General features: G+C 51.4%; 2 protein-coding genes across 2 annotated transcripts in view; one reads left to right on the top strand and one right to left on the bottom strand.

Moving 5' to 3' along the window:
- The window catches only part of NCF4 (neutrophil cytosolic factor 4), a 162,767-nt gene that overhangs the window by 43,935 nt on the left and 92,455 nt on the right, over positions 1-26,377 (top strand). The window lies entirely within an intron of this gene.
- On the bottom strand, positions 4,991-26,308 carry IFT27 (intraflagellar transport 27). The gene is made up of 7 exons (XM_003932908.4): positions 25,879-26,308; positions 18,185-18,264; positions 17,736-17,795; positions 16,563-16,622; positions 14,322-14,439; positions 13,344-13,453; positions 4,991-7,979 (listed from the first exon to the last, which is right to left on the bottom strand). Exons 1-7 carry the CDS (start codon positions 25,910-25,912, stop codon positions 7,881-7,883), a joined length of 561 nt encoding a protein of 186 aa, XP_003932957.1. The 5' UTR covers positions 25,913-26,308; the 3' UTR covers positions 4,991-7,880.

The following is a 26,377-nucleotide window of genomic DNA, read 5'->3' as shown; positions in this document are numbered from 1 at the left end:
TCAAACCTAAAATAAATTTTAGCTTTTAAGCTATAGCGGGGGTGGGGGTGGGGGTGGGGGGTGGAGCCGGGGGGAAGCCTCAGCCCTGCAGCAAGGCCAGTGCTCACATTCTCATCCTCTCTCTGCCCTTAGCAAGGTCCCAGTGCAGAAAGCACCCTGGCCTCTGGTGGTCCAGATCCTTACTCTTAGTGGAATCCTACAACCCGCAGAACAACAGGGCCCCCTGGACTGTGAGCCAGTGGACCAGCTGTTTCTTGGGATTTTAGGGAAACAGACGAGCTTCGAGCACAGCTGGGTTGCAGCATTTTTTTTTTCTTCCTTTTTTGCCTTCAGCCGTGGCAGCCTGCTCCTGATTTCTCTGGAAAGGCAGCTCCTAATTAGAATGGATCGAAGAGCCTTTGCTTCAGCTTTGTTCTCGGTCTCGACTGAATCGTTGCTTTAGGACTTAATCTGGTGCAGCCGCTGGTTGGCTGATACCCTTGGTTCTCTGAGCTCCTCTCAGGCTCAGGCAGGCTGGCACCCAGGGGGCACCCAGAGCTCTGCCCCCTGTCACTCCAGCCCTCTCTCCCTTCTTTCTTATTCTCTCCACTTGTCTTCTCTGTCTCTAATTTCCTTTCATTAATGACCCAGGACTGCCCAGGGTGCCAGTCCCCACTGGTGGGAGTGTAAACTGGTACAATTTATCTGGAGGGCAATTTGTCAAATGCTATTAAAAGCTTTTTTTAAAAAAAGTACGTAGATTTTGACTTGGAAAGTCCCTTTCTAGGAATGTTGTGTCCTGGAGAAATAATTGGACAGGGGTCAACAGATATGTGCAAGGGGACACTGTCCTTGGCAGTTTTCCTGAGTGACCACCTGGAAACCCGGTGTCCTTCAACAGGAAATCATTACATGTGGTCATGTAATAAACTAACTGCAAAGGAACCTTTGGGGATCAATCAGGGAAATTTGAATGTGGATTTAGCAGTAGATGCTCCTAAAGAATTACTGTAATTTTATGTAGCATGATGATGGCCTTGTGGTTGGTTTAGAGGCAGTGACTGAAGGGCTGGTATTTGGTTTAAATGATTGTAACCACCACCATCATGGAGGGGAATGGGTAAGTGCCGCAGGATCTTGGAGGTTCTGAGGGAGGCTGTCAGGTACGTGAGCGTTCATCACACTATTCTGCTTCTGTGTAGGTTTTAAAATTCTCACCATTTAAAAAGAAATAAAATAACCATGTAAAATCTCTCTCTCTCTCTCTCTCTCTCTCTCTCTCTCTCTTTCTCTCTCTCTCTCTCAAACACACACACACACACACACACACACACACACACACACACACACGTTTTGAGACAGAATCTTGCTCTGCAACCTCCCCGTCCTGGGTTCAAGAGATTCTCCTGTGTCAGCCTCCTGAGTAGCTGGGACTACAGGTGCCGGCCACTACACCCAGCTAATTTTTGTATTTTTAGTAGAGATGGGGTTTCATCACGTTGGCCAGGCTGGTTTTGACCTCCTGACTTCAAGTGATCTGCCTGCCTTGGCCTCCCAAAGTGTTGGGATTATAGGCGTAAGCCACTGCACCTGGCCTAAAATCATATTTTCTCACCTGAAATAATATCCACCAGATATTGTTAAAAGAGATTAAGTTCCAAATAGTATATATGGCATTATCACATTTTTTTTTGTTTCAAAATATGTACGTATTTTTACATGCAGAAGGAAAAGGGAGAAGGCGCACACACTGGATGTGATGGGTGGTTATCTCTGAGTGGTAGGATTTGAATATGTTCTATTTTCTTCTTTATGCTTTTAGTAATAGTTTCTTACTTTTTTTTTTGCAATAAGCACCTATTATTTTCCTGTTATAAAAAAGCCATAGTTCCTACAAATGATTTGGAAATCATTTATGACACACGGAGCATGTACTACATATCATGCCTTCCAAAAGGAGGTTTCTATATTTCAGTCTGCCCACAACAATTGCTAAGGTTGGTGGTATTATTCCCATTTGATAAAGAAGAAAATTGAGGATCAGAGAGGGTCAGTGCCTCGTCCAGGGACACACCGCTGCAATCCTAATTCTGCTCTTCTGATGTGAAGCCGGTGCTCTTACCTCTAGACCTTGGCTGTATCTAGAGGGTCTACAGGTGGTATCAGATGTAGTTCCCGCCCTCCAAATGGTGGCCCTGTCTTTGCTCTCCTGGTCTTTTACCCATACAATTCTCTGGTCATGCCTCTCTGCCAACCCCCCACTCCACCTCCAGAACCAGTTACATAATGGCTTGGTGAAATTGTACTTTTCGGCCAGGCGCCATGACTCACACCTGTAATCCCAGCACTTTGGGAGGCTGAGGCAGGTGGATCACGAAGACAGGAGTTTGAGACCAGCCTGGGCAAGATGGTGAAACCCCGTCTCTACTAAAAATATGAAAATTAGCTGGGCGAAGTGGTGGGTGTCTGTAATCCCAGTTAATTGGGAGGTTGAGGCAGGAGAATCGCTTGAACCTCCAGAAGGCTGAGATTGCACCACTGCACTCTAGCCTGGGCAACAGAGGAAAACTCCGTCTCAAAAAAAAAAAAAAAAAAAAAATGCACTTTCCCCTCAGATCACAGGTGGAACTCGAAAGCTGCCCGTTCAATATTTTCTCCTAATGAGGCTTCCTAGTCTTCTTGCCTTTTTAGGATGGAAACAAGCTCTTTGCTACCGTCCTGCTCATATCCATCAGCTCTGTTTACTGGCAGCGCTGAAGAGTGAACGGGCATGGTATACATAAACATCATACGATCCACAGAGGGCTGGCCGGCCCAAGTTCTGAATCCTGGCTCCATCACTGACAGTTTGCAACCTGAAGAAGTCACTCTCTCGTTGTTTTCTCTGTCTGTAAAGTAAACAAAGGACAACACACTTTAAAAATCAATTGATGTTCTGAACAAAAGGGATGGGTGTGTGAAATGACGACAACTCTAAGGGGCTGAAAATACATTTCCCCAATTTTGGCTAACGCTGGAGGCGGTGAAGCCTTGTCTTACCTTACCCCTGGTCTCCATCAGCTCTGGGTCTCCTTACCGCCAGGAACCTCCTATCCCATTCCATCCTCAAATTTCTCCAGGCTGATCTTTCTGAAGCAAAAATCCAGGTGAGCCACTTCTGTTAAAACCCTGTAATGCCCCTCCCCTCCCTTCTGGAAAAAGTCCAACTCCTCTGCTCTGCGGACAAAGAGCTTCATGTTCTCGCCTCATCCTTGTCTCTGACCTCAGCTGCTGGGCACCTGTCTCTCCCCAAACCCTACAATGCACACAGTTCCCTAAGAGGGCCCCCAGCTTCGTGCCTCGGGGCCTTTGCATACGCTTCCCTTTGTCTGGAGTTCTCTTCCCTGTCTAACATCAGGTATTTCCCTGCAAGGTCCCTGGAAACCATCCCTAGGCAGCAGACCTGGAGCTCCTCCAGAGCACCTCCTGAGTCCTCCCTGATCTCCAGTGCAGGGCAGGACGCAGCACAGAGATGACTGCTGGAATGGGAAGCACAGGTGCAGGACCAAAGGCTTCCTTCCACATTTCCAGGGTGGGCACAAATTGTCCAGTAGAGACAGCTTAGTGTGATGTTCAGTTCCCGTCCGGGGATCAGCTGAATCTGTGCTTCTTGCCACTCCAGTTTGGGCCAGAGAGATTTGAGTATTCCGTTTTTAAAAACACAACATTTTAGCACCCAAATAAATGCATCTTAGTTATAGACACTGAAGCAGGTTGCCTCCTGCTTCCAACTCTCCTTCCAGAAGACGGTGTAACCAATGCAGGTTTCCCAGATACGGGAAACTACAGGGCTCCTCTCAGCAGAAACAGTGTTCAGGGAAACCCGCCTGGCGGGCCGCTCCTACCCCATCCTCATCTGCATGGATTCGGCAGGGAAGGGCCTGCGTGTCATGCAGCAGTGCTTTGGAACTGGGTAACTGTTTCTGAACACCTACCCCAAACGCGACTGACCCCACTGCGTGTCCACCCTCCCAGTCACCTGGGCTTCCCTGCCTTCTGTGGTTGAACCAGGTGATGTCCAGAGTCAGCCAGAGATACTGCCGAATGGCAGCCCAGAGCCACGGAAGAGGACAAGAGCCCAGGGTCAACAAATTGACCCTTTCTCTGAGATCCCAAAGGAGATGGAGGGTCGGTTCCTCTACCCTCCCTCAGGATTTGGAAGATCAACCCTTTTTGGGTTCCACTGGAGTTCAGAAATCAAGTGTCGGCCCCTCTTTCTCCACGGATTGCAGGTGATTCTAGGGCAGGGTCGCATCTCATGTCCATCCACACCTCCCACGCTCATTGGACTTTACTGAAGCCCAATGCTGGGCACCAGGAAAAGAAAGTGGTCAAACTCTACCTTTGAGGGGCACTGGTGAACCAACCATGCCTAGAGGGTGCCAGGTGCTCTGACCCTCAAATCCTGCATAAACATCACCTTTGAAGTAAGGTCTTCCCGACTTCCCTGTTTAATACTGCAGCCCCCGTCCTGGCATGTCCTCTGTACCCCTCTGCTCTACTGCAGCCTAACAGACTGCAACGTTTACCTGTTCAATTGAACACCTCTCTCTCCCCTGCTAGAATGTAAGCACGCTGAGGGAAGGCATTTTTGTGTTACTGACAAATCCCCAGGATCTAGAACAGGGATCGGCACATAGCATTTGATTCAAGCATTCATTCAGCAAATGCCTTCATTCAGGAATAAAATCTGCAGATGTAGCCTGCACTTTGTCAGTGTTTGCTCCTTGAGAGTGGGGACTTTAGGCAAGTAATTAATAGCCACTAGGTTCCCAAATAGTGCTGGGCACTATAAGGATGTAAAAGCTCTGATGTCCGGCTGGGCACAGTGGCTCACGCCTGTAATCCCAGCACTTTGGGAGGCCGAGGTGGGCAGATCACCCGAGGTCAGGTGTTGGAGAACAACCTGGCCAACATGGCGAAACCCTATCTCTACTAAAAATACAAATATTAGCGGGGCGTGGTGGCGCATGTCGGTAATCCCAGCTACTTGGGAGGCTGAGGCATGAGAATCACTTGAACCTGGGAGGCAGAGGTTGCAGTGAGCCAAGATTGCACCATTGTACTCCAGCCTGGGTGACAGAGTGAGACAAAAGCTCTGATGTCCATCCTCCACTGGCTTTTGAAATAAAATAGAAATTCCTCCCTCTGTGGCCCCGCCTACCTCACCTCCCTCTGCTTCCCCAGCGCACACGGGCTACGTCTTCCCTGGCCTTAGGTTCCCCCATTCTCCAAGCTCGTTCATGCCTCAGGGCTTTGCGCTTGCTCACCTTGCTGCTGGATCTCAGCGCAAATGTCCCTTCTTCTCACAGTCCTTCCTGTCCCCCCAACCCAGTTACCCCAGAAATCAACACTCATCACAGTTCTGTCATCTGCACTGTCTGAAATTATCTGCATCATTTATTTACTTGTAGAATCAGTTTACTGGAGAATCTCAAATCCATGGGCTCCAAAACAAAGCCATTTTACTTTTTCTCAATGACTTTATTCCATCAAGCTCTGCGGAGGCCCCTTCCTGCTGGGTCTTAACAGGCTGATCCCAACATGTTTCAGACTATCCTAGTCACTGAAAGGCAGACCAGGCCAGCTCAAAACTCCAGTCTTTGTTCAAATCTCTTTTCCAGAATAGTGGGGAGGGGAGCAAGATCTTTTATTCCTTTCTCTGGAGAAAAAAAAAGGGGGGACAGGGAGGAGCTGCGTGTCTTCTCCACAGGCCTCATCTGGGTCCGGTTCCGTCTGTTGTTATCCCCGTGGTGGGGGGGGTGCCCGATTGTTTTGGGGCTGAGCTTCGTCTGTTGCTGGGGTCACCTCAGGAAGGGGCAGCCATATTCCCCTCCAGCCTTAACAGTGGAAGAGGCCGCTGCCCTTTGCCAGGTGGGAAGCAGATCCCTTTTCAGTACCTGTCTGGCCACAGTACTCCCCTCCACGTGGGTCCTTGTAGGAGCCCTCTGTGGAACCCTGCGCTGCCCTTCCAGACTGGGTCCTTGCTTTTCCTGGTGCTTCTCCCCAAGCCTCTGTCCACGGAACGCCCCACCAGAGAAGACGAAGCACAGCTCCGGGACGTGTGCTGAGCTTCCCAAGGGTGCCCTCACCACATCCGGCTGGGGGTGCCAGCCTCCTCTTCCTGGCAGCATCCTGTCTCGGGGGATCTTCTTGGGCCTCCTTCCCTTGGTGGGGGAAGGGGGTGCTGGGAGGGGCACCCACTCACCAACACCATGGCCACCCTCATTCCCTCCCTCTTGACCATTCCAGTCTTACCCAGAAAGGGAGGAGCAGGAAGCCAGGCGACTCGGGATTCACAGCAGCAGGACCAATTCTTCCACCTCTACTAGGCCATGGGGAAGGGGCCCGCCCTAAGCTTCCCTGATCTCTTTAGGAGGCGGTAACTAACTCTGCGCAGCTGGAAATCCCCCCCGCTGTGGCCCTTTGGTTATGGTGAGCCTTGCCTTCTGGAAGATGTGACACAAAACCAGCAGCCTGGCGTTGCTAGTGCCTAGGAAAACGCCCGGCACAGGGTAAGCCCTCGGTAACTACTTGCTGGAGGTGTGACGTGGTCACTACAGAGGCTTCATGTTGAGTAACAAGAACAGAAGGGGGGGCGGGAGAGCCTGACCCTGGCTGACACCGTGTGCCTGGGTGCCCTGCACACCCCTGACTGCACTTCTCACAGTGACCTAGAGGCAGCCTAACCCCCACCCGCTCCCAGCCAAGCTCGGGAGGAGGCAGAAGAGGGCAGCGGCTGGGAGCTCGGCTCTGGCGTCCGTGATCCTGCTCGGTCACCCCTTGGCTACGTGGCTTAGTTCTCTGACTCCAGCTCCTCATTTGTAAAAGGGGGATGGTAAGACTGCACTGTAAGGACTAAATTAGTGAATATATGTAACGTGCTTAGTTCACGTAGAGACATGGCAGGCCATCAACAGGAACCAGGGCAATTTCCGTTATCACTGGGACAGGCCCAGGTCGGTTCACCCCGAGGCCGGTGCTGTCTGCACAACGTCCCTCCCTCCTCTGGAGGGGGAGTGATGGAGTCCTCTGGGGCACGGGGGCTGAAAGAAGCCGAGACCCCCAGGGGAGGGTGACAGGGAAGGCCTGGGATGCCAGACCTTGGCCGGCAGCCTGATGTAAAAGGCGATGAGGCACCTTGTGGGCCTTCAATCAGGGGAGTGAGACGAAAGTGTTGTTTTAGAAGATTAATCTGGCAGCAGAAACAGAATGAAGAACAGTTGGGCTCAGACGACGCCGGCTGCCCAGCTCCCCCAGCAAAGCAGGAGCCCCCGGCCCCTTGGCGTGGGATTCCCGGCAGCTGGATAGGCCAGGCCTCCACCAAGAGACAGGCACCAAGGGAGGCCGGCAGAGGGCACTGTTCTCCCGGTGAGGAGGCACCTCCAGGGAGGGCTGGCATCTGGCTAGCCAGGAGCTGGCGGCAAAACAGACTCAGAATGAGGAGGGCGCAGGCAGCCCTGTCTCAGCCTCGGGACAGCTGTGGGACACTGTACGCAAATGCTGGGCCAGGCCCTTTCAAAACCCCCTGCGGGCTCTGCTTTTGCAGCGGAGGCCCTTTGGGGAGCCAGTGCGACCTGCTGCGCAGAGCGGGCAGGACCACCCCCTCGGGCAAGGATGGCCCGAAGCCCCAGCCTTGCAGAAGGGAGGGCCAGCGTTCCGAGTGGGGCTCCCGGCTGCTCTGGAACTGGCAACGACACCACGGCCAAAGTGCACAGTGGAGCTAGGGCCACCCTGGCCAAGGGAGGAAGGAGCTGCTGCTTCTACGTCTTCTCTAATTTTATTTAAAGGCGTCATTATATATTAAAAGTGCAGAGGTAATTCTATCTTCTCTGGTCGCATGGCACGGTCCCCTCTGGCCTTTACACCAGTGCCTGGAAAACCTCCATCTTCTCCCGGTACAGCTGGTGGAACTGCTTGGCCAGGCAGTGGAAAGGGGCTTCAAAGTTTTCCATCTCCTTCTGGAAAGACAGTGTGAAAAGTTCTCTGTGTTACTTACAGAAGGGCCAGCGGGTCAGCACTCACTCCATGCTTCCGTCATTCAGGGGCTACCCACTTTCCGCCTCATTTCATCTTCACACCCTTTGGGTAGCCACTCTCAGGATGCCAATTTTACAAGGAAACTCAGATGGATTCAGGACTCAGAGATGAAGGTACCTTGCAGGAAACCACACCCTTGTGAATGGCGGAGCTGGGGCCTGAACCCACATCTGTGTCTACAGAGCCTGTGCTTTTAGTTGCAATCACTGTGCATGTGATGAGATGTGAAAATGAGACCTTTCTCACTTAGTTTTCACTGAGGCTCCAAAGGCCAAAGCAAAATACCAGACGATCAGGAGCCCCTTGTCCCGAAGAAGAGCTAGACAGCAGGGGGAGCCCTCTTCCTGGGCTGGTGCCGGACCTGGGCTTGGGAGAAATCCAGGTGAGGCTGCCAGTGGGACGGCCTCGCCGCCTCCCCCATCAAACTAAAGAGCCACAGCTGTACTTCCCTGGACCAGCGGGGCCAAGTAGAGCCAGCTGGAGCTTGCTTTTTTTTTTTTTTTTTTTTTTTTTTTTGAGATGGAGTTTCGCTCTTGTTACCCAAGCTGGAGTGCAATGGCGCGATCTGGGCTCACCGCGACCTCCGCCTCCTGGGTTCAGGCAATTCTCCTGCCTCAGCCTCCTGAGTAGCTGGGATTACAGGCACGCGCCACCATGCTCAGCTAATTTTTTGTATTTTTAGTAGAGACGGGGTTTCACCACGTTGACCACGTTGGTCTCGATCTCTTGACCTCGTGATCCACCCGCCTCGGCCTCCCAAAGTGCTGGGAGCTTTCTTAAGGGGCTCAGATGGGACCATATCTGGGAGGGTGATGGGTCCCAGTAAGAAATAACAGCCAGGAACTGAGGCTGCAGGGGGGGTGGAGGGAAACCACCTGTGAGAAGCAGCCTGCAGGTGACACAGTGCCATTGATGGGGGGGAGGGGCATCTCAGAGGTGTCCACGAGGCACCAGCCGGACCCACCCGGCAGGTGTGGAGTAGGCCAGAACAGGCCCCAACAAACACACCATGCTGCTCGCTCCGGTCTCTCCCTCCCGAAGCCTGTGAGAGGAGGTGCGGCTTTAAATCAAGTTCAGAATTTTGAGTCATCCAGGGTGGGGCACTTTACTAACTGAAATAGTGAATATTTTTGTGACTAAAGGAATTTCTGTTATCTGAGAGAGAAAAGAGAAGTTGAGGAACCTGCGCTGGATTTTATCTTTGGGGTGGAAAAAGATGGGCGCCTCCGGGTTTTGAGGGGACAGGCTGGAGGGGAAGGAAACAGCGCCCTCTCAACAGCCGCTCTCGGTCTGTGGATGCCTGGTGCAGTTAAAAAAAAAAAAAAAAAAAAAAAAAAAAAAAAAAAAAAACCACAACTTTTCTTTGAGAAAAAGTTGGCAGACAAAGGAATGTACTACTTTCAAGACAGTAGCTCAAGCTATGAATGCACTAAGGACCTGTTTTGAAACGATCCCTGGCAGCTGGCAAAAATGCAACCTTGAGAAAAGGCCGTGAAATATCCCCAGCGAAACAGAAGGATTTCCAAACCGAAGTACGTGGCAGAAGGCATCAGGCTCAGTGCCTCCGCGTCACAGATGAGTAGTCTGGGGCCCGTGTGTTGGTGCAGGGCCCAGCCCAACATCCAGATTCTCCAATTTGGAAAGAGCTGCCTTTTCTCGAGGCCAGCTGGGATGAGAGAAATGTGCAGAGGAAACCAGGTCCCGTGGAGAAAGTCACCTGGACTTTCTAGCAAAGGAGGCTAAGCAAGGAAAACAGCTAAGAGGAAGAGAGGTGGCGGTGCTGAGAGCGCGCTGAGGAGAGAGTGGACAGTTTGGAGCCAAGACGGGCATTGACAGTATGCTCCCAACAGCCAAGGACTTGAAGGCCGTCACCCTCCAGTGGACACAGAGCCTCCCACCGGCCCCGTTGGTTGTGGAGAGCATCACATGCTAGGCAATGCCAATATGGGAGTCAAACACTGTGTCCGTCAAAATTAGAGGTAAGAATCGAATGGAAAAAGAATGAGGCCTACATAGCTCCCGCATGGGGATTTCTAAATGGATTCGAAAGCACTCCAAAATGCAATCTTGGGAGAACTCAACAGAAAAAGGAAGGAATTCATGCAGGTGAGCCTCAATAGACACCATGGAGTGCTTCTGAAATAGATGGAAATTGAACTATTGTTCAAGTACTTTAAGAGGGTTGCCAATGACAGGAATCCTTTTGTCTGATGACTAATCATCCTCTCTCTTACGGAGTCGGGACACCTGTGGAGGAGGTCCGTTTAGCGTGAAGGATTCTCAGGGCAGGTCCAGGCTGGCGTTGAGTCTGGCCTAGAATTCTGTTCTGCAGAGTCCCGAGGCAAGCTCCGAGGGAGGCCAGGGTACCCCTCCTAGAAAACTCAAGTTTTCGAGCTGGACAGGCCTGACTTCTAGTCCCGTTTCTAGCTCTTGTTTAACTGTGCGACCAGGGCAAAGCTACCTAAACAACCTTTCTGAGTCTCCCTGTCATCTGTATAACAGGGACTGGAGTGTTACTTTGTAGGACTGTTATGAAGCCTAAAGAAATAATGTGTGCAAAACAGCACACAGTAGGCCTTCAACAAACGTTACTTCCTACTCCCTGCTCAGCTGGGAGGGCAGTGATCACCACGGATGGTTTTTGCACTTGTTTGTATTTAATTTTGTCCAGCTCCTTACAGCGATGAACAATATTTTTAAATATTTTAACTTCTGTTTGAAGAAATGCTTTGTAGTTTTTTTTTGGCCTGAAATTTTCAAATATTGAAGGGTGTTAGGCAAAGAACCATGTAGGGACCTCCTCTGGGTTGGCAGGATGGTCACTGTGGCGTTTAGGCAGAAGAGAGGAGGAGATGGGCTTGGTGTCGGCTTGGCTGTGGCTCAGGCTGCATTTGGTTATATTTCCTTTTTAATTACAGCTTTCTTAACTGAGCTGCCAGTGGTGCTTCTGTGAGCCTCAGCTCAGGCGGGACTCGTTAACTTGCACAGATAATAGCACGTGCTTACTGCAGCCTCTTCAAGCGTAATTTACACCCACCCACTTCAACACATGAACAGAGTTTAAACGTGGAGACCACTGGCCTTTGGTGACTCATGTTTTGGAGGTGGAGGTGGGTTTTAATTTCTGAGTCCTATCAAGCGGGCCAGGGGATGTGGGATATTGGGGTGTGGGGACAATTTCACAAATGAATGGAGGAAGGGGGAATACTGAAATCCTGTTTGCTAGGGGCGCTACCACTTACTGCTTTGCACAAAGGTGAGCTGCAGAAAAGACGAAGAACCCGCTAAACAGGAAAAGCTCACTGATTGGAACTTCATTAATTTAGCATTTGTGATAAATTGCACCAGAAGCAAGGGTGATATTAACTCTGCACAAGCCAGGAATACAAGGATTTAGTAATAACAGTATCAACAAGACTACTAGGGGCAACGTTTATACCTGAAGAAGGCTGACATCTACTGAGTGTTAACCAGGCACGAGACTTTGTGACCCGTGTTTGATGTGCACCGTATTACCTAATCCTCATATTTCGGAGAAGGGATGTATTTGATTATCCTCATTGTACAAGCCTGAGGCACCAGTAGGTTAAATAACACACCCAGGAACCCACAGCTAGTTCTGCTACTCAAAATGGGAGGTCAGGGCGCCCGCCTTTAGCACTATACTTTTCCTAAGGAAGGATTCTGCTTTGGGGGGTTTTTATAAGATCGGACAGCAGCATTGGGGTTATTACTTGTGGGGGTCTGTCTTGTAGACTCTGACTTAGCAATGGATGAATCAAGCACACTGACACACACATACGATGCTTTGCTAGTTCGCCTGAGGGTCCTGGTAGCTTACCGGCATTTTGGAAAGTGCTGTAAACAGCTGCAACTGCTGGCCGTTCTCAGCCAGTGAGACTTGCATTGATTGATGAAAGTTTAATTGATGAAGGTTTGAGTTAACATACCTGTATGTAGAGAAAAGCTAACTTCCTTCTGAGAGGGCTGTTTGGCTTAAAGGTTAGTTTTAAGACTACATGAGTAAACTAGTTAGGGCAACTCTTTGACATACTTTAGCCATCTGCTTTACTTGCTAACTAAATGTAAGGGGATTTGGGCTGCTTTTAGCCGAAACTTTTACTGAAACTATAAAAAACTTTTAGGCCTTCCAGAAGGGTTTGAGACTACTCTGAAACTTTTTCTACTAGTTTTCCTTTGGTATTTTTGCTGCTCCCCAACAGCAGCACTGGGGTTCTTAGGAGCAACAACAGAAGTGCCTAGAGCCAAAGTCTGGTTTGAGCAGAAGACCTCCGGAATGTTAACCAGCCCATGGCTCTTTTGAGGGCCACAGAATCAGGTCTAAAGGCCACAAGGTAAGGTCCAAGTTATGACCATGACTGTGCCAGGCCTGGGTGGTCTGCCCAGCTAGCAACCCTGGCGCAGGGCCCTGCCACCCACACCCGGGCCCCTGCTGGCTCTGAGATGGATGTTTGGGGCCACTCCTACCCCTACAGGACAGATCACCACTTTATGCCCATCCTAGTGGAGTCTCCTGTGACGTGTCTGATTGGTGTGGCCTGGGTCACATGCCTGCACCTTGGCTTCAGGGAGGCTGGGACTTTAAAACTCCCCAACAGAGGAGGCAGGTTCCCAGGTGCTGGACAGATAAAATCAGCATATATTAGGCTGGTGCAAAAGGAATTGAGGTTTTTGCCATTAAAAGCGTACTGAAGATGCTGCTAACACGTAACTTGCTTTTTCTCCTTAACGAGGTCTTCTGCTCTTTGTGGCCTGGAGTCACCCTGGGGCTGCAGCAGGGTGAGGACAGGCGGCACCGATGGGAATTAGAGACCATGAGTCCTGGTCCTGGCTCCGCCCTTCACTAGTCATGTGACTTTGGACAAGTCACTTGAGCTCTTCAACATGGGAATGGAAACTGTGGGGCCAACTTCTGGCTCACAGGACTGATTGTGAGGGCACACGAAACAATGTTTCAACATCTGAGCCCATAATATCACGTGGAAGCGTCAAGGGTCATGCCCACCGCACACAGTACACTTGTATTTCTTACTAGGTGAGATCCAACTTTTCCCAGAGTTGGCTGGCTCATCTGCCTTAGTGCTATGTCTGAGTGGCTACTGCTATATTGAGAACAGATCCTCGGCTAAGAATGTAAACATCACTTCCAAGTGAGACTCTGCATATGGTCGAATAACAGCTCCCCGCACGTGAGGTCATGGGAAAGACCGCTGCCAGCAGAGGCCCACTCCAGACTTGGCCACGAGGCAAGCGGAGCTACTCACCACGGATGTTTCAAAACATTCCAGGCCCTGGCCCAGCGCCCACGCCCGGGCCTCGGCGGAGTCCACTGCTCGTCTGCCGGCCAGGTCTGTCTTGTTCCCAACTAAAACACCTACTCAAAAGAAGCAACCAAAATATGGTACTTTACTGTCACGGGCTGGAAGGACAGTGAGAGGAGAGATACCAACCTTATTTTTGAGGGGTGTAAACCAGCCTGACAGCCACCTGACTGTGGTGGTGATCCCCACAGGGAAAGCTGGGGGTCTCTCATGCTGGCCCCCAAAAGACCTGTGGGCTTTGCTTTTCATGCACAGCTTCTGCCAGACCTCTTTTCTAGACCTCATGTGTATCTGCCCTTGCCTCCTTAAAAGGCTGCAAACGCGTGAAGGCGAGGGCCAAATTGACGTGCGCCGTTGTAATAATTCCTAGCACATGCAGCAAACTGTAAACTGGTCATTAATAGTAATCTAAGGACCCGACTCGGAGTCAGGGATTCGGAGGTAATTTAGTTCAGCTCCCAGCTGCATCAGCTGCAGCTAATTTTTGAGCCTGTCTCTGGAGATCACTTTCCCGGTCTATAATGAGGAGAATTTGTTGATCTCACATAGGGATGGAAAATAAACTGATTTAAAGCATTCAGAAGTGACAACGGGACCTGAATGTTTACTTGTACCCCACATACAAGAGACAATGAGGAACTCTTCCCTGGGGTTAGCTTTCTGGAATTAACAACTGATATGACAGCGCCCTCCCCTGACTGAGTCTCCCCACAGCCCTTCAAGGTGGTGTCGTCATTCCCATTTCCTGGACTGGGAGAGGTGTGGGAGCTCACCATGGCTGGCATGGCTGCTAAGCAGCAGGGCCAGTGTATGCCCTAGGCCATCAGAGTCAAAGCCCAGGGTCCCTCTGCAATGCCCTAGTGTTTTTGAACCGAAGGACAGAGAGGCTGCTGGGAAACATGGGTTGTCTGCCGTTCCCACCTGGGAGACAGATGCCTGGAACCTGTGACCGAGCCTTCTCCAGCCACTTGCTGCAGTTGTTGAAGGACTGTTCACTGGTCACATCATAGACGAGACATAAGACGTTGGGACTCTCCCACTGTGCAAGAGGGACAGGATGAGCATGTGTCAGTAACAGAAAAAGCGACTTCAGGGCCGGGAGATAATCTGGCCTTCCCAGGGAAAGGATATGGGGGGCAGAGGGAAATGAAAAACTATAAAGGGGATGGGAGTCAGAAAACAGCCGCACCCACAGAAGTCAAACAATTCTCCCACAGGAATGAATGGGAGGGCCACACTCAGTAGCAGGAGGCAGGGGCGGTGCCGTGGAGGACAAGAGCTCATGTCTGGGCCAGGCTGTGTTGGGCACTTCCGTGCAGCGCTGTGAAACCTCCCAACTCAGTAGAGTCAGTCTGAATATTCCCACTTTGTAGCTGAAGAAACCCCATTCAGGGAGGGTAAGTGACTTGTTCAGGCCAGAGAGGCTTTAAAAGCAATGATACCGATGACAGAGATGGGGGACAGGGGAGTTCTTCTCTACCCAGAAATCCGCTTTCACCTGCTGCCAGCCTCATTCCTTCACTCTTTCATTCATTCTCCCGCTCATTCTGATTGAGAGCTCACCACGATGTAAGTTACATGTTTGTGCTTTGCAGCCCTGAAAGTCGATTCTTCATCAGCCAGCCCTGGAAGCTTGTTTGCTTGCATCTTAATAAGGGCTGGCTGCTGAAAATGCAGAGGGCACTTTCTGCTTCTCCCGCCACGTCTGCATCAGCCTAATCCAAACCACACTGACAAGTGGACAGGACTCCATGACCCAATTAAGAGCCAAGGCCACACTCTCAGGGGTTGTTGCCTTCAGGGGCTGCTCAGAGTCCCGGGACGTCCTGCTCCTGGACATAGAATGGCCCTGTACAGGTTGTGGGTGTGCGCCCTGGTGCCCGTGACTCGGTCATGCCCTGGTTTCTGGATCCCCCGACCTTGCACCATTAGGATCTGGTTTATTTCTGCGGTGTCAGTAACCTCCCAGGGGACAGAGGAGAATCCCTTTCCCTCCAGATTGGAGTCCCTTTCGGATCCTTGGAAGGCCAGCCCAGAGTCCACTCTGGAGGGCCCCCCCTCATCCTACAAGGCTGTGCTGGCTCCTGGCAGTATCCGGGATGGGAGGACCGTACACTACACTGATGAACCCTTCACTCCACAGATTCAGTCTTGAACTTCTGTTAGAACACACTGAGCTCTGCTACATGCATGCAGGAGACACCTCAGCAGGGTTTTAACTCAGGAAACCCTCCTTCATCCAGGCTTCGGTGAGGGGGTCCTGGAGAGGTCTGGCATCAAGCAAAAGCCAGAGCGGGTGAGCCAGGAGTCAGGGCTGGCTTGAGGGACGGTGTGAGCTGATGGCTCACACGGTCCAGATTTGCCCAAATCATCTTCCTTTCTGCCAGGCATGGCAGCCCCAGTGCCAGGCCACGCACACGCTAGGCAATTGGGGTGCACATCACGAAGCAGTACATGAAGCCACCCTGCATGAAATCACTGTCATTAGATCTGCTTCTCTTAGACGGCTAAGAAAAGGGGGCAGAAAAGTTTCCATTAAAATGTGGCTGTTCTTGGAAAGGCAGGGGAGGGCTCTGGAGAACTCAAACCCTCTAATTAGCTCACTGGCCCAGATTAGTGGAGACTGTTACTGCAGAAGGTACAGCGAGTGGATCCTGCAGGGCTGGCAGGACAGGGGTGAACGGGGCATGGTGAGCCCTGGGCGGCAGCGGGGGCATGTCCCGCAGCAAACCCCAATGGAACGGCCCTGGGGAAGTCCCGGTCCCCGCTCCGGGGGGAGGCCAAGAAGGTGAGCCTCATCATAGGCCAAGGGCTCTACGGCCCTCCCCAGAGGGGCAGGAGGCAGTTGGTACTGTCCTGGGAGGTAGGGGACACCATCTGCAAGGGCACCATCAGGAGAGGGTTGCTTAAAAGAAGGGAGGCCCTGCAGGGGGAGGGCTCCTGGCCACCCCAGAGCTACAGCCCGGGCAGTCACGCACATCAGCCATTCCCTTCTTGCCAAGTAGCCACGAGTCCCGGGCTGGGAGGAATGCTCCTTAAAGAATTTTGCCATGGGAACTTCGTGACAGCACAGTGCAGTGAAATTGCTGTGCGAGCACTCTCAGGGGCAAAAGTTTTGGCAGGAGGTGGAGGTGGTCAGGAAAAAGACCACGTGTTACTTGCCAATTTATCCAGCATTTCCGAAAACAGCTCCTTGCCGGCAGAGTCAAAAATGAAGAGTTCCTACAATCAGAAAAGCAAAAGTCTTCCATGGAAAAACCACAGGCTATGTACGAGTCACCAGCACCACTCAGCTCATCCCGGACTTGTCTTAGGGTGAAATACAGGTACCCACATTTTCATACAGGCTCCGCCTTTTCTCCCAGGCAGGAGAGAAGACACGGGGAAAGGAGTGAACTGCAGAGTCTTAGGCAGTACAACGGGTTCTCGCACCAACCAGCACTTTCTGTGCAGAGTCTCACCTCTCCTAACCCTGAGTGCAAAAATCCCAGGAACAAGCTGACTTCCCACCTGGCAGAACAGAATGCTAAACAGGCCGACAAGCGCTCTGGTTTCCAAAAGGTCACTCGGCACTTTGTTAACCAAATTGATTTTCAAATCTTAGAACATTTCTTTCTAAAGGAGGTCACTGAGTAGGCCCGGGGAAGGTGTTTAAAGTAGGGCATTCTGCCACCCTTCCGGGATGGCTAAGGTGTGATGCGGAGGGTGTGGGATGACCCTTCCTGCCCTGTCCAAACCTTCCCCCGCCCAGGTAAGAGCCCCCAGTGCTGCTCCCCTAGGAAATCTCCCCTCGGCGACTCCCCGAGCTACCTCCTGGCACTGGGTATTCCTGGGGCCTCTGACCCCCGGCATATGCCGTCTGAACATCAGTGCCATGGTCTGTGTTGTGTATTGCTTACCTGTGCACCCATCTTACCTTTGTCTAGAACAGAAGTACTTATACTGGTTTTTTTTGCTCACAGACCTGTTTAGGAATCTGGTGAAAGCTACAAACCCTCTCTCTAGAAAAGCACACACACACATAACATCTTACAATTTAATTTCAAGAGCCCCAGCTTCCCATAAAGGGACTCAAGAACCTTGCTAAGTAGATAACAAGCTCATTGAGGGCCAGGTCCATAGCCTAGTCTTCCTCCTCCCTCCTCCTCCTCTTCCTCCTCCTCCTCCTCCTCCTCAGTCCCTCCCATGAATGCTTCCGGATTCTATTCCTAAATGCTCAGACAAGCCGAGGCCATCGCCTTGCGCCGCATCTCTCCTAGGGAGGCTAGTGTGACCGCAGGGACCCTGGCGCAGCTGGGGTAGCCCCGAGTTCCCTTGGGTAAAGCCATCACTCACCACACTGTCTCCCGTGTCAGGAACTGGCACTGTCTTCACCACCAAATCCATTCCTGTTGTCTGCCGAGTAACACCAAGAATGTTAGCACTGAGGGCCCCCAAAGGGGGAGCGTGTTACAGGAGGACACACAAGCACCCCAACCCCAGGAGGGCTATTTCCAATGGAAGGGTCTCTTGTTGGGAAGTAGCTCAGCGTGCATAAGTCAGAGAGGACCACTAGTCCTCTGCACCTCCCTGCCCCCAAGCGAGCTGCTACACATGGTGACCAAGTTGCTTGGGCCAGCCTGCTCTGCAGCTGACCTCTGACCCCAGGCTAGTGGAAAAAACCATCTCCATGTGGCCCTTCGAGCAGCCTCTCATCAGCCGACTTAAGGCTTCTTCAAGGAACTTTGCAGTCACTCGCTCATGGTGAACCGAGCACTTGTCTTTAAGCTGTAGCCCCAGCTCACCAGTGTATAGCTCTTCTGGAAATGGGCTCCATCACTGCGGAAGATCTGGGCCAGGGCAGTCTTGCCCACTGCTGGGTCTCCTGTTAGGTCAGAACAGAAAAAACAACGCCCCAGTCCTCATCTGACTTGAGAATCTCCCGCTGCAGAACATTCGTCTAGAAACCAGAAACTTCAATGAGTTCTCAAAGATGGACTTGCCTCTCACGGGGACTTGTTCTGAGGCCTCGGGCAGGGCACAGGTCAATGAGACTGATCTGCAAACCTCACAACAGCCAGAGCATATTTCTGCACGGCTAAGCCTTTCATCCACAGGAACTGACCCAGAAGATAACAGAGCTTACGGAGGGCTTTGGGGCCCTGAAAACAGAACTGATGCTCTTCCACTGAAACACACCCTATGGGGAAAAGCTGTCACTTCCAAACTGGAATTTACTTTGAAGTCTTGAAGGTAAAGAAGTATGACTGGCACTGACATGCAGACTCACCTGTCAACTGACCCAGTCTGGGTCGACAGCTTCCACCTGAATACTTTTTTTGTGGTGGGGGGATGGGGGTTGGGAGGGTTTCTGCATTTGTGGAAAGCAGGAAGTCTGAGGCTATGTTCATCATCCTGAAATCTGTTTCCAAATGCTATGCTCCGTCTCGATCACAGAGTACCTGTTTATGACCCTAGGATCCATCTTCTCAGGGGCCTCTCCACGGATTCTTTTTTTTTCTTTTGAGATGGAGATTTGCTCTTGTTGCCCAGGCTGGAGTGCAATGGCATAATGTCGCTCACTGCAACCTCTGCCTGGGTTCAAGTAATTCTCCTGCCTCAGCCTCCCTAGTAGCAGGAATTACAGGCACACACCACCACACCCTTCTAATTTTGGATAGTAGAGATGGGGTTTCTCCATGTTGGTCAGGCTGGTCTCGAACTCCCGACCTCAGGGGATCTGCCTGCCTTGGCCTCCCAAAGTGCTGGAATTACAGGCGTGAGCCACCATGCCCGGCCCCTCTCCATCAACTCTATCTGCAATAGCAGCCATCTCCACCAAGCTCGTCTCTCACCTACTAACTTGATCTCCCTTTCCTTTGCTGGTCAACAGCCCCAGAAACTGGTCCCTCAGAACTAAAGGTTTATGTCGCAGTTTTCAGTCTGAGACCTGAGGCTTTCACAAGACTGCTGGGAGCCAGAGCTCCTCCTGTGCCCGTCACGGATGCTAGAAACTCTCCCTGCCCATCTTTAATTCCCCTTTGCCCGCCCCATTTTCCCTCCCCTGGCTCTGCCGAGCCTCCTCCGATGCCAATTGTGTCCACTGGCAATCTGTTTTCCTCCCGAGTCTCACATGGACTTGCCCTCCACCATCCGGGCCCCGGCAAAACGCGTGCTTTCTGCTGCTCGTCTGGGTCCTTAGCAAAATCAGCCCCGGACTCCGTGGCTTCCCGCCCGCATCACTTGGTGCCACCTCTTCACCTTTGCTTCCCATTTTACAGTCGGCTTCAACACTTCTTTCCTCAACTTCTCAACAGCCTGCCACTGTTCACTTTTCAGTTTTGACTTTTCCCACCTATAATTTTCTCTTGTAAGACAATTATTTCACTGCTTGTGGCATTTTGTTTTATGTGAACTCCTCCAGGTTTGAGTGAGCTATTCAGGTCCTGCTTTTCTATTTGTCACCACTCCTTAGAAGGCAACCAGCACGTGCTGAGCCCCCGCCCATGGACCTGCTCGCACAATCTCATTCATTCCTTCCCCCTCAAGCTATCGTTAACCTTGCCTGATAGATGAAGAGACTGAGGCTCAGAGAGGCTGGGTTGCCCGGGATTCCAACCTCATGCTCTTCACAGGCCCTGCTCCTCTCCTAGAGCTCAGGGACCACTTTTGACCCCTCCCTGCTTTTTTCGAGAGGGAGTCTCTGCCGCCCAGGCTGGAGTGCAGAGGCACAATCTAGGCTTGCTGCAACCTCTGCCTCCCGGGTTCAAGCGATTCTCATGCCTTAGCCTCCTGAGTAGCTGGGACTACAGGTGCCTGCCACCACAGTTGGCTAATTTTTGTATTTTTGGTAGAGACAGGGTTTCACCATGGCCAGCCTGGTCTCAAACTCTTGACCTCAGGTGATCCACCTGCTTCAGCCTCCCAAAGTGCTGGGATTACAGGCGTGAGTTCTGACCCATTTTTAATGCTGCCCCTCCAGGGCCTCCTCACCTCAGTCTTCCATGACATCTGGGGCAACCACCACCAAGACTGTCACGGGGCATCCATCCATCTCGGGGCAAACAGAGCACATTGCTTCTCCTTCCTTGGGCCCTGACTGCGCCAGCCCTCCCAACTCCAGTTCTGCTCCTGAATCCAGCTGGAAATCAGCTCCTCCTGCTTGTGAGATTCCCCACAGATTTGTTCTGCTTAATTTCATAAATCTTTCCTCTGACTGTCAGTCAGAGTCACCAACACTTACGGGAAACCGCCTGTGTTGGCTACGAGGGCTCAGAAGCACAGGGAGGTGAAATAACTGATCAACACATTTGCAGAGCAACAGGATGACAAGTGCAAATTCAAATAGCACAAACTGAGAACCAAGGCGTCTGGGGAGCATCGAAGAAAGAAATGAATGAGAGGGTTCGTTGGTGAGGGAGGCTTCCCAGGGGCAAGGGCTGGGCCTGGGGGTGACAGCAGGCAGGGCTCTGCAGGACACAGAGGATGACGTCTGCAAGGGCATGATGTGAGGTCACCTGTGACCTCACAGTTGCCAAGGCCAATGGCCTTTTCTTGGTTCTCATCCTCCTTGACGTCTCTGAAGGATGAGTCAGCCTGAAGCAGCCCCTTCCTTCCTAAGTCCTGTCTCTGTGGCCTCGGTGACCCTGCCCTGGCCTGGTTCTCCTGACATCTGCCCCTCGAGTGTGGGCATTCCCATGGGCCTGTCCTTGGTGGCACTGTGCTCCCAGTCCACTCCGTCCCACTGACTCTCGTCACCTTGACTGAAGGCAGTATCTCCCTCCCAAGCTTTGTCTGTCTATCCAAAAACCCATGTGCCTTGCCACTAAAATGAAGGACCTTCCTCCAACCTCAGTCTCTCTATGGCCAAGCTCCGTCATGCCCTGGTCCTGAGTGGGTTGCCCTCCTCGCCCATGCTTTCTGTTTGTGATGCCCCTGGGTGCTTTCATTGTCCCCAGATTCAACGGGTCACCTTGGACTGCTCCTCCTTCCTCCCGTCTCCAGGCGGCCTCCCTTGCATTCCTCACCTCCTTGGCTGAGTCTCAGCCCACCTCTGCTCGGCCTCCCTGCTGACCCCGCCCCAGTGGGCTTAGACCGAATGCCTCGTTTTCTGTCTCAGCCCCGAGTCCATTCTGCCGTGGTGTGCCGTGGAAGGGACTCTCCAGATACGTTTCTCCCTTGCTAGGAGGTTCCCGTTAGGCTCTGCCAACTGGGGTTCTGGAGGAAGAAGGGAAGGCCGGGGTCGGGGGAGAGGACATTGCTCTTCCTGCCTCTTCTCCTTTTTCTTAGCACCACCCTAGCAATGGCTTGCACCCCAGCATACTAACTGCTTCCTGTCGTGTGTGTGTGTGTGTGTGTGTGTGTGTGTGTCTGCACTCCCAGACCAGCCTTATTGTTGCCCCCTGAGGAGCCAGCAGCAGCGGGCAGTGCCCTCTTCTCAGAGATCGATCTGTACCTCGGCTCCCAGAGCCCCTCCTCCCTGCTTCTGCACTGAGAACCCCACCTGCTGCTCTCTGCTTCCCCAGCCGGGAGGCGGTGCTCCTCCTTCCGGCAGTTACTACCTGTGCTGCCTCAGCGTCCCCTTTTCCCTTTCCAGTCCTCTGGCACATGTGTAATTAACATCCTACTGAAATCCTCACTGTTGTAATGCTGAGTACGGTTCCTGGTTTTTGCCTGGCCCCTGACTTGTATAGTCTTGGGTACCAAGAGTGGTCTCAAAACACAGACCCTCCAAGATGGTTTGGAACTGGTTTGGTGCGTCTTGCCATGAACACAGGACTGAGCTCTTCCCAGTGGGAAATGGGTCCTGGTGCTCTGCGGCACGTGCTGGTGTCACACAGCGGGTGACTGAATTCCTAAGGTGCCAGCATCAGCTGGGCAGGGCCCCTTCCTCAGGGGCCTGGATCCCAGCTCCCTGGGGCTCTTCAAGCTTCTGACACCTGCAACTTCTGTCTGCCACTCTGTGTCATCTCAATGCTGCCCTCTTGCTTCTTCAGTTCTCCAACACCTGATGAACCAATTCCTTATATTAAAATTTCTCTGCTGAAATGACTGCGTTTTCTGCCTTCCTCTCTGCACCTTGACTGAAAACACTTCCTTTCTCTTCTTTTTTCTCCCTGCTCTAATCCACCCAGAGCGTGGCATCAACAGATGGGCCCTTATAACGCAGTGCCTCCATCTTGGCAAACCTTCACACAAACCCACTGAGGATTTCTTCATGGCCCACCCATCCCCACGGTCAGCCATACCTCACCTTCCCACTCTCTCCTCAATAATCCCTTACCCTAAATCTGGGCTCTGCATTCCTGTCCACCCCGTTCCTGGAAATTCCTCAAGGCTACTTCCTTCTAGGTACTCCTAGACCAAGTTCAAATCCCATCCATTCTCTGCAAGGAAAGCTCAAGTAATATCCTTCCTGCACCACCTTTGAAAGCTATCTCTCCCTCCGTCTTTATGTTGTGGCTAACGCGGACCAATGCTTATTTGCAGCGTGAGTTATGATGTCAGAGCAACCCTCCTAGGAAGCTCTATTACTATCTCCATGTATACCAAGAGGCAGAATATCATGGTACTTAAGAGCACAGACTCTGGAGCCAGACGCCAGCTCTATCGCTTTCTAGCTGTTGTGACTTTAAATCAGCGACTTAACCTCTCTGTGCCTCAGTTGCAAAATGTATAACAGGATAATCCTAGCATCTACCTTGCAGAATTGTTATGAGGATTTAATGAGTCAATATGTACAGTGCCTGGCAGATAGTACTACTTAAGTGGGGTTTTTTTTAAAGTAAACAAAATATAGATAAATGTCAAATGTTGTTTCCTCTCTTCTCCAGAACCAGAACAAGTAGCAGCTGTGCCTTGAGGTACTTCCCGCACCTGGCACACAAAGAGCACTCGCTGTGTGTTCGCTGTGCTAGAACTTCTCACACACATCTTAGTTCTGAGTGCAACTGACTCACGCTTGCATTCCCACTGCATTCCCACCTTGCATGGCAACTCACACATAGTAGGTGCTCAGCCAGTATCCGTTCAAAGCATCAACACTGGAACTGAACGTCAGCTCCTTCAATGACTAGTTATGTGAGAGAAAAAGCATAGTAACTCAGTTTAGACAGCAGGGCTATGGGGCATGGATGGAAAAATAAAACCAATGCTGTAGGTGTGTGTGGGTATGTGTGGGTGTGTGGCAGTGTGTGTGTGCGCGTGTGGTGGGCATGGCAAAGTGGGCTGATTTCTGGGCTAAGGTCTTTTGGTCCCCGGAAACTTTCAAGAGGAAACGCTGTGGAGGCCTTGAAAAGAGGCTGCAGGCCAGGCGCAGTGTCTCACGCCTGTAATCCCAGCACTTTGGAAGGCTGAGGTGGGCGGCTGACTTGAGGTCTGGAGTTCAAGACCAGCCTGACCAACATGGTGAAACCCCATCTCTACTACAAATACAAAAATTAGCTGGGCATGGTGGCACGTGCCTGTAATCCCAGCTACTTGGGAGGCTGAGATACGAGAATCGCTTGAACCTGGGAGGCAGAAGTTGCAGTGAGCTGAGACTGTGTGCCACTGCATTCCAGCCTGGGTGACAGAGTGAAACTGTGTCAAAAAAAAAAAAAAAGGAGGGGAGGGGGCCAGGCGTGGTGGCTCACACCTGTAATCCCAGCACTTTGGAAGACTAAGGCGGGCGGATCACTCAAGGTCAGGAGTTCAAGACCACCTGGCCAACATGGTGAAACCCCGTCTCTACTAAAAAATATGAAAAAAATAGCTAGTTGTGGTGGTAGGCACCTGTAATCCCGGCTACTCGGGAGGCTGAGGCAGAAGAATTGCTTGAACCCAGGAGGCGAAGGTTGCAGTGAGCTGAGATTGCGCCATTGCACTCCAGCCTGGGTGACAAGAGTGAAACTCCATCTCAAAAAAAAAAAAAAAAAGGAACAGAGGATGAGAATCATGGCTTGAGGACAGCGTAGCTTGGGCTAAAGCCCTGGAAAGCAGGTCGGAAGCCAGGGTCTGGATCATACAGTTCTGCCGTTTCCAGCTGTGTGACCCACAGCAAACGTTCTCATATTTCTGGAACTCAGTTACCTCATCTGTAAATGAGGATGGCAATACCACCAATCCTACAGGGTTGCTGTGAGGATTCAGTGAGACCACCTGTAATCGAGGGTCTATCCCAGAGCTTATGTACCGAAAGTGATCAGTAAGTTAGCTCGACACTGAAAACCAAATGTAAAAAGAACAGAGATAAGCCCGTTTTTTTTAAAAAAAAATATAACTTCAGAAATAATGTTCCCACCTTATCCATAAAGAAATTAAAGCTCAAAAAAGTGCTTTGTCCAAGATGACACAGCCAGTAAGAGAAGGGGCAGAATTACTTTTGTTACCCAATACTGCCTCCTCTGGTGCTCTGGAAACAGGAGACTCTCCTGAGGAGCATTAATTTCTTTTGCTCCAGTATGATTCCGTTACTACTGTCAGTCATCTTTCTATGTGACCCTTTTACTTTCAGATTATAAAAGCCATTAAAAATATGATCATTTACTTTCAGTCTGGAAGAGGGGACTTTTTAAAAAAAGGAATCTCTTTTTCTCTATGTAATTTCTCACCACTTCTTTCCTGAGCTGCTGGGGAAGCCTGGAAAGGTCACAGCTTTCAACGGAAACAGGAGTTAAGAGTTTCGGAGTTGGGCAGATCTAGCACCTAGCCCAGAGTGCTACAGTGGGACGATTTCATGAAACATGTGTGCCTCATACACAGTAAGGATTCAGTAACGTGCATATGTGTTTTGTGTAGTCAAAGGTCTATAATCCAAGCTATTGTTTTTCTAAATATGCAGACTGATACGGTGCACTAAAAGTAAGCAAGCCACATAGTCATCCACTCTAAAAGTAATATTAATTGAGTACTTACTATGTTCCGGGCATTGTTCTGGGCGCTTGGGATGTATCAGTCAACAAAACAAAGATTGCTGCCTTTGGGAGACTCAACATTTATGTCCTTCTTGGAGTGCGGCAGCACAGTAAATTTGGGTCTTAAAAACAACACACAAGTGCCTTTTGCGAACTCTGGTCACTACACTCCTGTCACCGTTATCAGAGGGGGTGAGGTCAAGGGAAAAAAATCCTACAGTAAAGACGACCAAAGTCACTGAGCCTAACTTTGGGGTACGGTAAATGTTTAGCTGAAGGACTCAAGGTTTGCTTAAGTTCTGTTTTAACGAGTCTGCTGCTCCAGAGTTTTAACTAGTGATTTTTTAACGAGTCAGTTCAACCGGTGAAGGTGGTCTCAGCGTAGGCAGGGAGCAGGGGGAATCCGCTGGAGCTGCGAATGTGCCCCGGAGGATCATTCTTCTGCGGCTAATGTAATTTACGATATCAGTAATGGCAGTAACTCGCCTTTGGGGGAGAGAAAGGAAAAGAAGGTAGGAAATTTAAGTGAACAAAAGCTTTGGATGAATTTTGAAGGCTCGAGACTCCAGAGACCGCTGTATTCAAGAGCAAGTTTTCAGACTCACCTGCCAGGATGCATTTGGCTGCCAGCTTCACCATGGTAACCAACACTCCCGCGAGCCGTACCCAGAGGACAAGAGCGGCTGCTAGAGGCGCGGGTGGGTGGGCTTCGGGCCCTGGGCCGGCCTGGAACGGGGAGGTGGGGAGGGCTGATCTCAAGGGCCGGTGGCCGCGGCGGGGTTGGGGATGACCGAGCCCAGCCCTCCTGGGCTGTGGGCGGATAATGGGCGCTGGGAGCGGGTGGGTAGCGGGGCTTCAGGTGTGTCCGGCTGGAGGCCCGACAGGACAGTCTGAAAAGATGCAAGCGAGCGGACACCGCCTGTACTCCCGGCCCAGCTCCTCAGCCCAGCCTTTCCCAGCGGGGCCAGGGAAGGATCTCCTCCCGCCCCAAGTACCGCGCCAAACGCACACTCCAGGCAACCATAACCCACGTGCCCCGCCTCCCCCTCCTCGCTGACCCTCGATTGGTTGTCGCCAAAAGCTCCCACCCTCGAGGGCATGTAA

The sequence above is a fragment of the Saimiri boliviensis genome, chromosome 21 (genome assembly GCF_048565385.1).
Source record: "Saimiri boliviensis isolate mSaiBol1 chromosome 21, mSaiBol1.pri, whole genome shotgun sequence".
NCBI lineage: Eukaryota > Metazoa > Chordata > Mammalia > Primates > Cebidae > Saimiri > Saimiri boliviensis.
The sequence above is the reverse complement of the archived record's forward strand: the minus strand, read 5'-3'. Positions and strand labels throughout refer to the sequence as shown.